Raw genomic sequence first — 11,567 nt, 5'->3', positions numbered from 1 at the left:
TAAATTAGTTGAAGATTATTTCAGTAATCGATGAATCACGATTAATCTGATTGTTTCCGCCCTAATGACAGCACAAATATTCTTAAAATATTTCAGTGCTGCAAAGGTGCAGGTTGGATGAATCCATAGTGCTGCTTGACTAATTTGAGCAGAGGAGATCAGAGCTGAGACATCATCTATAATGAAGAGTTCAGTGTTTGGCAAAAAACAAAAAAAAACAAAAAAACAGATCATATAACTTTGGCTACACAGAGGAAACCTTTGTGCTTGTTGTCTGATACTGTTCTCTCCAAGGATCCACTTGGTTATCGTTGCGGTTACTGATGGAAACATGTTCATGAAATTTGTTTTATGTTGCTATTTATGTGCAAATATGCAAATAGGTTCAATTCCTTTTCATATTATGAGTTTATCTCCAAAACTTAGCTTTAGACTTTATCTCCTCCTGTGTCCCCTACCCTGGATCTCAAGCTGAGACATTTTAGGGATGTCTCAGCTTTATAAGATGTATTTGAAAAGAGCTGCTTTGCTGGAAAAATTTTAAGATCAACCTATTAGAAGCTACATAAATAAGTGGGACAACAAGTCCACCACATGCTTTTTGTGCATATAAAATTGCATATAAAATGACATATGAAGTGCATATTAAAATGACCACAGATCCATAGGATACAGCTGAGGACATTTCAAATATTCAATAAGCTAAATAAAAGTGCATTTAAGGCAGACAATTAGTCATAGCCGACACATTTATGGATATTTCTACTCATCTGGCAACTTTCCAGTAGTTATAGTCATTGACACCCTCATTAAGCTGGGTAAGACCTGTTCACTTAGCGCTGCATTCAAACAAATTGCTGGCAAATTAAGTGGAAGGAAGACAGCTGTAGAGAAATATTTATCATCATAGGGGATTTCTCAGCATAATGGGTGCACACATGATAAATACTCCTACCTGCAGTGTGAGTTCATAAAAAAAAGAACTGCTCTCTATGTGTAGATTCAGTACCATGAGGCCCAGAAAATAACAGCAGCACCAGTGGCTGCTCCTTCTCTGTGCACCCGAGGGTTGATTTTCATTTGCCCAAAGCCTCTTTCCAACCCACCATGTTACTGTTTCTGCTCACTATTATTAAGTTTTGTCATTTATAGAGTAATGCTCACTGGAGTTGCGATTGGCCACATTTCAGGTGATCCTGCCTCTTAAAATTGCACTTAGACTTAGTCTTAACTTTATTTATCATTTTGGATTACTCCTTCAGGGAAATTCTGGTTCCAGTAGCTTATATAGAGTACAAAGGGAAGAGTTAAAGCAAGATGCCATTAAAGATAAAATTGCAACAGATAACATAAAAAGAGTGTATATAGTGCAAAAGAGCATAAGAAAAGTTGTAATGTCTTGGAATAAGTTACCTTTAGATATAAAAATATCTGCATGGTAGAGAGCTAAGGAAAGACTATGCAGTAGTTGACTCTGTTTTGCGTGTTCAATCAAAAGAAAGCAGTAGAATAAACTAAAAGTACAAAAGGGTTGAAAAAAAAACAGAAACAGGAAACCAAGAGTAGAAACTAGAGAGCTACTAGAGAGGCTGCCGTCTCCTACGGCACTGGAAGTATGGGAAGGGAAGGAAGTACCAGGCTACTGTTTTCTTCCTTGTTGTTGCTTTTAATTGTAGAAAAGCATCTGCAGCCTAATCACTGTTTTCAAGATTTGGAAATTTGTTAACTGAAGTGTTCGACTAAATAAATGAGCCTAATATGGTCATAGATGTGGTCTGACAGGAGTGAGCTATGCTAACGGTGGTTTACTGTGGAGGAATTTGAGAGCAACATGAACATGTTTATGGTTGAACACAGGCAGGGGTCTTTCTAATCCGTTTGCATCTATTAAGTATTTGTCCTTTTTGTGTCCAACATTGAATTTAGAAGATTAATAACAAAGATGACTGCTACATATGAAGTCAAAATAAACTTCAAGACCAGGAGTCTGGAACCTTTACAATCCAAAGAGACGTTTTTTATTTCAGTTCAGCTAATAAAACTCACTTAGAGCTGCAAAAATTGCCTCAGCTTTTTTTTTTTTTTAAAGGAAAAAGATAACTTATGTTAAATAAATAACCACCAGATTTGTGCTTTTGAAATAACCACAGTGCCATTTCAAATTTAGGGTTTTAAAATGACGGAAAAAGAGAATAGATACATTTTAATGGGTTGTAGAAATTTGTGGAGATTTATACAAAAAAAAATAAATAAATAAATCCCCACTTTTAAAGGATAAAAAATATGTATAATTATAGTCAGTTTATTTTGAAATTCAGTGGAGAAAAAGCTAAAACATGTATTTTACATTTTATCTGTATTTTTTAGAAAATTATCCGGCTCTTTAGCATCTTTAATCAAAGTAAGGAAAAGCTATTGTCAGGTGTCTTAAGGTCCACTTTGGGCTCCGGGGCCACAGTTTGCAGACCCTTTCTCTAAGACAACAGTGTTTATTTTGAAGATGCTTTGTTAACATTATTAACCACAACCAGGAAGAAAACAGTATAATCTAAGGAGGTGGCATTATATTAAACATAGCCAATCACAGGGCGTTTAGTTTCCCTTGGTGGGTACCGCCAGATGCCACGGACGTGCAGACAGCAGGTCAGAAGCATGTTGAGAAAAACCATGCTCTCATGTGTTACAGATTGCATGCAGAATCTGGCTGCATATATCATTAAAAAGGCATGTGAAGAACAGTTGATAAGTGTAGGAATTGAACATAACTGCCTGAAGGAGTATTGGTTCATCTTTTGCCCTCTTTGGCAGAATTCTGACTTTATATGCATCGATATTTTTAACAGTTTGCAGGAAATTTGCAAGTTGAATATTTTAGGCTGGAAAAGTCTTTACGCAGTTCTCTATTTTTGTAAGAAAAATGTTTAAGTTTCATCTGTTGCACTGACCATTTTACACTACACACAGATTTCCCTAATATAATTATTAAATTACACACTATATATCCCAGTCTCTATAGTTTTCTTAGGATTCTGAATGCACTGCAGAAAAACATTTTTAACAAAGTAATTTTAATGTTTTGCTCAGTTTTGCCTGTGTCATATCTGTACAGCTGCAATGCGAGGCAGTCCTCTGCGCTGGGTGTTGTGGGACGTCAAAGACACCCTGCTGAAGGTGCGCGGGTCTGTGGGACTTTTGTATTCCAAGGAGGCTGAAGAATGGGGGCTGAGCCTCCAACCTGCAGAGGTCAATGCTGCTTTCCGGGAGACCTACCGGCGTTATTCCAGCAGATACATGAACTACGGCATCTCTCAGGGTCTGAACGCACAGACTTGGTGGACAGGAGTCGTGCGAGACACCCTTTCCCAGTGCGGGGTCAAAGACCCTGCCCTGGCAAATACCATGGCTACCAAACTTTATCACGACTTCTGCAATGCTGAAAATTGGGAGGTAATCATCACTTCACATGTTATCAGAGGCTTTTGAAAACACAGTTTTTAAGTAAAGGATTTAGAGGAAATGTGTCTGATGTTGTTTCCAGGTATTTCCAGACTCTCAAACAGTTCTTGCAAGATGTTCTTCCCTTGGACTGAAGCTGGGAGTTGTATCTAATTTCGACAATCGCCTTGAAGAGATTCTACGAAGCTGCGGGCTGCTGTCCCACTTCAGCTTTGTGGTGACATCAGAGGGGGCCGGTGTGGCGAAGCCCAATCCAGCAATCTTTCATCAGGCCCTCCAAAAATGTGGCACATCGGCTGACAGAGTGGCTCACATCGGGGACCACTATGAGTACGATTACCTCGCGTCCCGGTCTGTGGGCATCCACGGCTTTCTGCTAGACAGAGACAACACACACAAAGACAAAGGGGATGTCCCTCAGGAGCACCGGATCGTTTCATTGGACGATCTACCTTTACGCCTCCAGGAACATTTGGCCTGATGACTCAAACACAAAATACATCTATACATCTATTTTGGGAAGGAGTGAATGTCATCTATGTTGTTTGTGAACTTAGACGCACTAATGCGACGCACAATTGATTTTTTTTTCCAGCATAGAAATATGAGAGAAGCCATATAAGGATGTATATTGTGTTTTCACTGTTACAGTGTTATTAAACATCTTTAGATTTATTTTAATGTCTTAAAAATTGACCATTGACATGAGAACATTACCCTGCAATATTTATTGAAAATAAATATGTGCATTTTTATAATTAGCTTATTATTTGTTTTCTTGATTTCAAAACATTCTTTTTAAAATGCATATTAATCTATTATTGTATCAACTCAATTAAGGGGGAAAAAAACAAAAAAAAAAACTATCCAGTTCAACTTGGTGAAAAAGGATAAACCTCTCGTCCTAATTCCTGGTTGTGCAGCTCTTAGAAGAAGTGTCTAATATTAACTTGAGGATTTTTTTGACCCATTTTGGTCAAATTAAGCTGCATTAGGTTTATTTTCTTTTTGAGGAAGAGTGTCTCTCCTCTTCCTCAGCCTGTCGTAAAACTACAGCATCTTCTAACAGACTTCTTCTGATTCAGATGGCTAAAAGGGATCCTTCCTGCCTAAAGTCATCAAGATTTACAGCTTATAACATTTAAATTTGCTTTGTAATTAAAGTATTTTGGAATAGAATTTAAGGTGATGCCACAGGATCAGCTGGTTTATTAAATCAAGAATTAATTTTTCTTTTTCCAAAAAATTTAGAGTTCTAAATTCGGCAGAACTTCTTATCAACCGATTAACGCAGCAGCAGGCCTGGCTCTGAACAGACCAAAACCCCTAAAGTAAGGTGTTAGAGATTCTGAACATAAGGACAATAAATATTGAATAAAATAATTCAGATGTAGTTGAAGTTTAGGCATTGTGCTCTAGTTCAGAAAGTTTAAAAAACAATTGAATAAAAATGTGAGGAGCTAAACCATTTTTTAAACACAATCCATCATTCCAGGGCTTCAAAAGTTATTGAAAAAAATAAGATAACTAAATAGATTGTTATACACCCCTTTTGTTGGCAAGTATTCCCTGAAGTCTTGAGCTCACAGATCATCAATAAACACTAGTGACCCAGTGCCACTGGCAGCCAGGCATGCCCAAGCCATCACACTACCTCCCCCGTGTTTTACAGATGTAATGCTTTGGATCATTGTACCACGATTTCGCCAGACTTTTTTCTCTCCATCATTCTCGTAGAAGTTGATCTTTGTTTCATCTTTAAAATAAACTTTCAGAAGTGCAATCAATTTTTTTTAGCCCAATTAGTTGTTTTATTCTTGAAATTAATAAGTGGCTTTTGCCATGCAATGAACCCTCTGTATTTACTTTCATGCAGGATTCTCTTTATGGTAGATTTTAATATTGACACATGTACTTCCTGGAAAGTTCTGCTTATTTGGTTGACTGTTATAAAGAAGTTTATTTTCACTACACTGCAAAAACAATGTAGAAGTTGATCAAATTCATTAAAATAAATGTATTTACCCTTAATTTTAGTAGATAAATATGATAATCTGCCTACAAAATTAGTATTTTTACACTTAAAATAAGATAGATATTATGCGCTTAAAATAAATAGCAGTAAATGTAAATTGTGTAATTGCCAAAGTGTCTCACCTTCCTGCTCAATTCAAGAAGAGTGTTAAAGATTTTTTTATTTTTTTTCCCCCAGTGTATGGGAGTTATTCTGTACCCATACACAACTGTTGTCTTCCATGGATGTCCAGGTCTTTTTCCTTCTTCCTTCCTCTAATCAACTCCAGGCGTTTTATCTGCTTGACAGAGTGACATAACAAAGGAATTGCCTGACACCTGCCCATGAAATAGCCTTTGAGTTAATTGTCCAATTACTTTCAGTCCCTTTAAAAACAGTGTTGCACATGTTAAGGAGCTAAAACTCCCACACGTTTCATCCAATTATGTGGATATCCACAAATGAAAGCTGGAAGAGTGGGCTTTATGCCCGCTTCTATTATTAAACTTGAGTATGTTTCAGTAAACCTGTTACAAAAAAAAAAATAGATTTAATATTTTAAATGCCAAAATGTACAGAAAATAAAATAGAAGTTGTCAGGGTGGGTTCAAGTTACACACCATTGAAGCACATTAAATATACAAGCATGTAGCCATACTTTAGCTGAGGCTGCACAGCTTTTATTGTTCGCAGAGATTTATTGCAGGGCTAAGCAGCAAAAAGAGGGAAGGATTGCTTAACCCTAATGCCTTTGTAAATACTCTTATTTCAAACCATCTGGTCAGAAGTAGATACTAGGAGATATTGGTTTGAGGAAGATCTCCTTCATGGGAGGCGATCTTCAAGGCACGACTTTGGCCTTTTACAGAAATTACAGCTTGGCACTTGTTCATAGCAGATTTTAATTTAATCAGTGAAAATAAAGGCATGATATACAAGTAGACAATCAGCTTTTAATAACTGTTCCATTTGTCCTCTTTTGCATTTATTTGTGTCCACAATGAGAGAATTCTGACTAAAAAATTTGTTTGTTTTCATGACTGCGACCAGAAGAGCTGCTTAATTCAAAACTGGTTTAGAAGCTCAGCCAGACGGCTCTAAAGAGCTTCGCCCAAATCCAATTGGTGACATAATGAGATTTCAAAATGAGGCTTCTCTGGTGGATAGAGAAAAGGGAAGAATGAGAAAGGATGCAGCATAGCATTGTAACACAGAACACTCCAACCCTACAGTGCAGTTAGAGCCAAGAACAAACACTTCAATGGGAGAAGGTTGAGATCGTGTGACGCAAAGGCTGGAAACATTTCCCTCAGATATAAAAGCACTCAGGCCTTTTGTTGGAAACTTGTCTGGGCTCCTTGGTTCAGCTTTCTTCACCTCTTAAAATATTTAAAGTAAAAAAAAAAAGAATAGGAAAACAAAGATGCGTGGAGGGAGATATAAAAAAAGAAAAGAGCTTCTGAAGTTAGAAGAGGGTCAAATGATGACGGATGGGAATAAAGATTTATAATGCTTGCAGTGCTATCAAAAAGCCAGGCTTCAGACTAATAAATGACACCATAAATGAGAAAGCTTTTGTTTGTTTTTTATTTAACACATATTTTGCAAGTAAAGTAGAAAACCAAATTACTTTGACAAATATATTTTAAAAAAAATCTTCAATAGCTGGTTTTGTGCAATCCCTTAAACTTCAGAATAACTTTATTTAATCTTTAGCTGCAGTGACTCTAATTTACCAGAGATAAGGTGAAGCTCTCAGAGGAATTCCAAACATTTGCATCCTTTGACTCATCCTTTGTAGAGAGAAATTCATTGTATAAATATTTAAGTCAGGACAAGATTAGAAGAGATTCTGCCGAATTATACAACCACAGTGAAACCTGCCATTAGTAAGTGGAGAAAATGTGGGAGAATATGAAAGTTACAAAAAGTCTGCAAAATGAAGAAGACAATTTCACAAACAGCATTATTGAAAGAACTACGATCCCTTGGGCCCCACCAGAGTTACTAGACAGATTTTTCTATCAAAGACAACATCCAGTCATGGATACCATCTGCCTAAACTAACTGGGTAATGAGTCTAACAAACCAGGAAATTATATTTTGAACCCCCCAAAAAAAGAGGATCGTTTTGTTTTTCTCAAGGTGTGTGTACTTTTGAAATCCACTGCACTTATATAAAATAAACAAGAAAAACATTTTCATATTTAATCTTTCATTGGAAAGCAAACAAATAAGTGTAGCTTTTCAGCCATAACAAAAATCTGACCACAAGGGTACAGTAAATTTCAGAGGATTTTACTAATATAGAACAAAATATAGTTCAGATCTTTCAAAGAAAAACAACTTTATCATTTTTTTTAGATTTCTTTTGGCAATCAAATACCCAATATTTATTGAACACTTTTTTTTTTCTTACACAAAAATATATATTCAGGTATGCCGATATCAATTCCTTTAAAGATTTCTTCAAGCATTCAGAGGCTTTTAAAAAAAAAAAAAAAAAAGTAGTAAAGTCAAAGTAGAACAAAAGCTGTAACAGTAATAATTTTGATGTTGTTGTTTCCACTTTATACACGTATGCATCCTAAGACAATGTGAATAAATAGTGTGTCTTCCCATTAGTGCTCATTCAGGCAGTTAGCGTTTTTTTTTTTGGCATCTCCACACCTCGATGCTATTTTAAAGGACAACAATGTGCAGGGTGTAAAGTTTATAAAAAGGCAAACTTAAAAGTACACCTTTATAAAAGCAGCTTAGGATAAAAAAGTGGCCTCCCAGGATTAACATAATGGTACAGTTACAGCTCCCAACCAAAAAAAAAAAACAGAATATGTTCAAGCGCAGCTTAGGAATTACAATAAACTGATAACCTCTGAAATGTTGAAAAAAAAAAATCTAGTTTCCTTCAGGTTACATAAGAACATTTTTCAGTTGTGTTATTCGTTTATAAAAGTTAGAGTCCAGGAAATTAGACATCATTCAGACCAGTTAGACAATTCCTACTTCTATCTGGTAAAGTGAGTTCCTCCTATAAAAAACAAAAGACACTAAAACATGATTAAAGCATCATTTTTCCTGCACCATCGGTTACTAAAAATGTTGTTCGTGCTTAACAAGTTCTGAAGGAAAACGTGCACAGATGATAAAAGGAAAAAAAAAAATAGGAACTGCGGTCCTCTGAATTATGAGAACTCATTGCCGTCCACCTTTAAAAATGGTTGGCTAATCAGCAGAGTCAGTGAAGATGATGTCCTCTAGGTCATCCAAAGCAGTGATCAGTACATGGAGCTCTTTTCCATGCATGGTTTAAGATGCAGATAGACTGTTGGGGATCTGAGCGTATTTCAGGGTAAGGGTAAAATGAACGCATCTGTCTTTTGCAGTCTGAAAGGCCCAGTCATTGTAAGCAGATGTAGGGGAGTGTATACATATACCAGAGCAACTCTTCTCCAATGTGAAAAATCCCTAGTTTAGTAACATTAAATAAAACAGCATGTTGCCTTTGATGTTCTGGATTGATTGAGATGAATCTCCGAAGTCAGAGGCGCCATGCAGACGAGAAATGCACGTTTCAAACGGTTCTTCAGCAAGATGTCTTGTCAAACCACTGAAAGTAAATAAAAGAGACAGCTATTGGTAACAATTTAGTATTATGAGGTCCACAGTCTAAGCTTATTTAACTCTTCTTTTGTGTGGGTCATGATAAGTAAACAGGAATACGCTTTAAACTTGAGAATAAGAATTTGGGGCATTGATTAATATCAACAGTTTTTAAATAACCCAAAAATCATAGAAAAAGTCATAACCATTTTCCTTATTATGAAAGAGTGCCATATTGTATAATACTTGAAAGATTTGGTATGCTAGACAAACATTATGAAAACAATGCATACTTTATTTCTAAAGTGTGTCAGCCATTTGCATTCAAGCCTATAAAAACAACTGTTGCTGCAATTATAGCTGCAAAGCCTAGTTTTCTTATCCTTTGTAAAAGGGCTCAAGCTCAGTCAAAGTGAATGGGGAACATGGCTCAACATTCAGTCTGAGCACCGGTCCTCAAAAAACTTTCAGTCTGGACCTCGACTAGGCCCTTTAATCATCCCTTTAATCAAATCCTTTTATCAAATCCTTTGCAGCCTCGGATATTGTCCACCTCCATCCATCTTATCACCAAATCTAGATAGCTACCCTTTTCCCACTAAAGAAAAATATCTCACACAGAATAATGCAACCCCCACCATGTTTCAACAAAAGTATATGTTCAGGGTGACATGTAATATTTTTTCAACAACTTTAACCATGACCTCTTTGACATCCTTTTGACGTTCCTTTGTCTTTATGAAGCTTTTTTGTGCTCAAATAAACTCCAAGGTCTTAGCAAGACAGTTTAAATCACACATATGGACTACTCTTTACCATCACTGTCTTCTAAAAGCTGCTCTACATTCCATTTCTGGTTAAAAGATTAAGGAAGTTGAAAGCAAGTGCAAAGGATATTTTATTAGATTTCTATATATATGAAAATTATATAAACCATGATTCCTTTCAACAGACTATTCTTGCAAAATGTATCTTAGTCAGAATACCGACTCTTAGCTAAAGGAAAGCTGGTTCCAGAGAGTGGCCACAATGTCCAATGTTTGCCGAAGATAGGAATGTAATAGTTTTGACAAGGTGTAGTACAGAGGTTTTGCCTGCTACGGCCAGTTTGTTGGGCACAGTTAGAAGCTGATTTTATTGGCAGCATACAGCGGTCAGAGGGACAGTGGTTTAAAAAATAAAAAATAAAAAGGAAGGAGGATTGGACAGGAAGGAGATTTTTAAATCCTCTACTTAACAGAAGATCAAATTCTATCCAACTAAAACTGTAGACCTTTAACAATAGATATTTTTCCACACCTTCTTTGTCTCTCCATGTTCTTTATACCATGGTTATTTTCTTGACCTCAAAGACAAGGTATTGACTGCATTCACAGCAACTGCCAAAATATCCAATCTCTATTTAGCCAAGTCCGCCAGGAGTTGATCTGTTTCTCTCCAACCAGCACTTCTTACTCTGTATAATCCGGCTCATCAAGGTATCCTATTATCTGGCCGGAAAAAGAACCAGTGCCTGTGGTTTCGTAATCGCTCCAATTGAGTTTCTTTAACAGCTGATTTGGGATTAGATTGGAAGGGAGTCCGAGGTGGGATACTGGTTTAATGTTGGAGCCATAGATTTTGATTATTCAAGAGATAAATGTTGTTTTTTTCTTTATAACCTCAGTCTAACTGTCATTAAATATCCCTGTGTCCAATGAGTAGTTATTCCTCAAACACTCTTACTCAGTGGTATAAATGGTATATATTAATACATATAATAATACTTTTAATCACAATTGTGGCCCTTAGTGATTGAGCAGACTGTTAACGGCTTTTTTAACTTTCATTTACTTGTTAGTGTCTTCTCTTTCCTTCGTTTCTCTACGTCTGGATTTTATTTTATTTTTACCTCATTGCGTTGTGACTGTCAATATGTGTAAAGATGCTGCTACTCTGCAATTTCCCAGCTTGGAATAAATAGAGTATATCTATCTATTAATCTCAAAGTATTCCTTTTTAGGGTTTTATTATTTAACTGTAACAGACTCCCCCCCCAAAAAAATGTCATGTTCACCAAGTTACTCAAAAAAGAAACACACAAGGTGCAAATATAGTCTTGCTGCCATCTGATTTAAAAGTAATTACTGGGAATATGGTATTTTTAAACAGACAATTATGCAGCAACCAACAACAACAACAAAAACACACTGCAACTAAAACATGAGCACTTCAAAATAGGCTTTGTTTTCCCATCCTCCTCTCTAAATCTAATAAATAATGCCAGGAAGATCAAATCTTTGATTAAATGGCCGACCAGAGGTGGCAGTTAGATTTTGTCACTTGTTTCCCACTTAAGACTTTATACACCCTGGTATCTGGTAACAGAATACTTGCTGTTTGGTAGGGGGTCAAATACTTGTTTTTCCTCATCAGATGATTATCAATTTTTAGTGTTGTCACGATACTAAACTTTTCAACTCGATTCCGATACTAAGGAAAATATTCGATACCA

General features: G+C 36.3%; 2 protein-coding genes across 4 annotated transcripts in view; one reads left to right on the top strand and one right to left on the bottom strand.

The window, feature by feature from the left end:
* The window catches only part of hdhd3 (haloacid dehalogenase like hydrolase domain containing 3), a 5,392-nt gene extending 1,196 nt beyond the window's left edge, over positions 1–4,196 (top strand). The window contains exons 2-3 of one of the 2 annotated variants that reach the window (XM_015401001.1): positions 3,085–3,447; positions 3,539–4,196. In XM_015401001.1, the coding sequence (XP_015256487.1) occupies positions 3,115–3,447; positions 3,539–3,937 (732 nt within the window). In that variant the 5' untranslated portion in view covers positions 3,085–3,114 and the 3' untranslated portion in view covers positions 3,938–4,196. The remainder of the gene's footprint in view (positions 1–3,084; positions 3,448–3,538) is intronic. The other variant, XM_015401000.1, reaches the window with a different exon arrangement.
* Positions 4,197–7,082: 2,886 nt separating this feature from the next.
* The window catches only part of LOC107101915 (epigen-like), a 13,380-nt gene continuing 8,895 nt past the window's right edge, over positions 7,083–11,567 (bottom strand). For both annotated transcript variants that reach the window (XM_015401002.1, XM_015401003.1), the window contains exon 7: positions 7,083–9,080. In XM_015401002.1, coding sequence (XP_015256488.1) covers positions 9,057–9,080 — 24 coding nt within the window. In that variant the 3' untranslated portion in view covers positions 7,083–9,056. The remainder of the gene's footprint in view (positions 9,081–11,567) is intronic.

This window comes from Cyprinodon variegatus, unplaced genomic scaffold, assembly GCF_000732505.1.
Source record: "Cyprinodon variegatus isolate N-32 unplaced genomic scaffold, C_variegatus-1.0 Scaffold1172, whole genome shotgun sequence".
Classification (NCBI taxonomy): Eukaryota; Metazoa; Chordata; class Actinopteri; order Cyprinodontiformes; family Cyprinodontidae; genus Cyprinodon; species Cyprinodon variegatus.
This window is presented reverse-complemented; position numbering and strand designations above follow the sequence as displayed.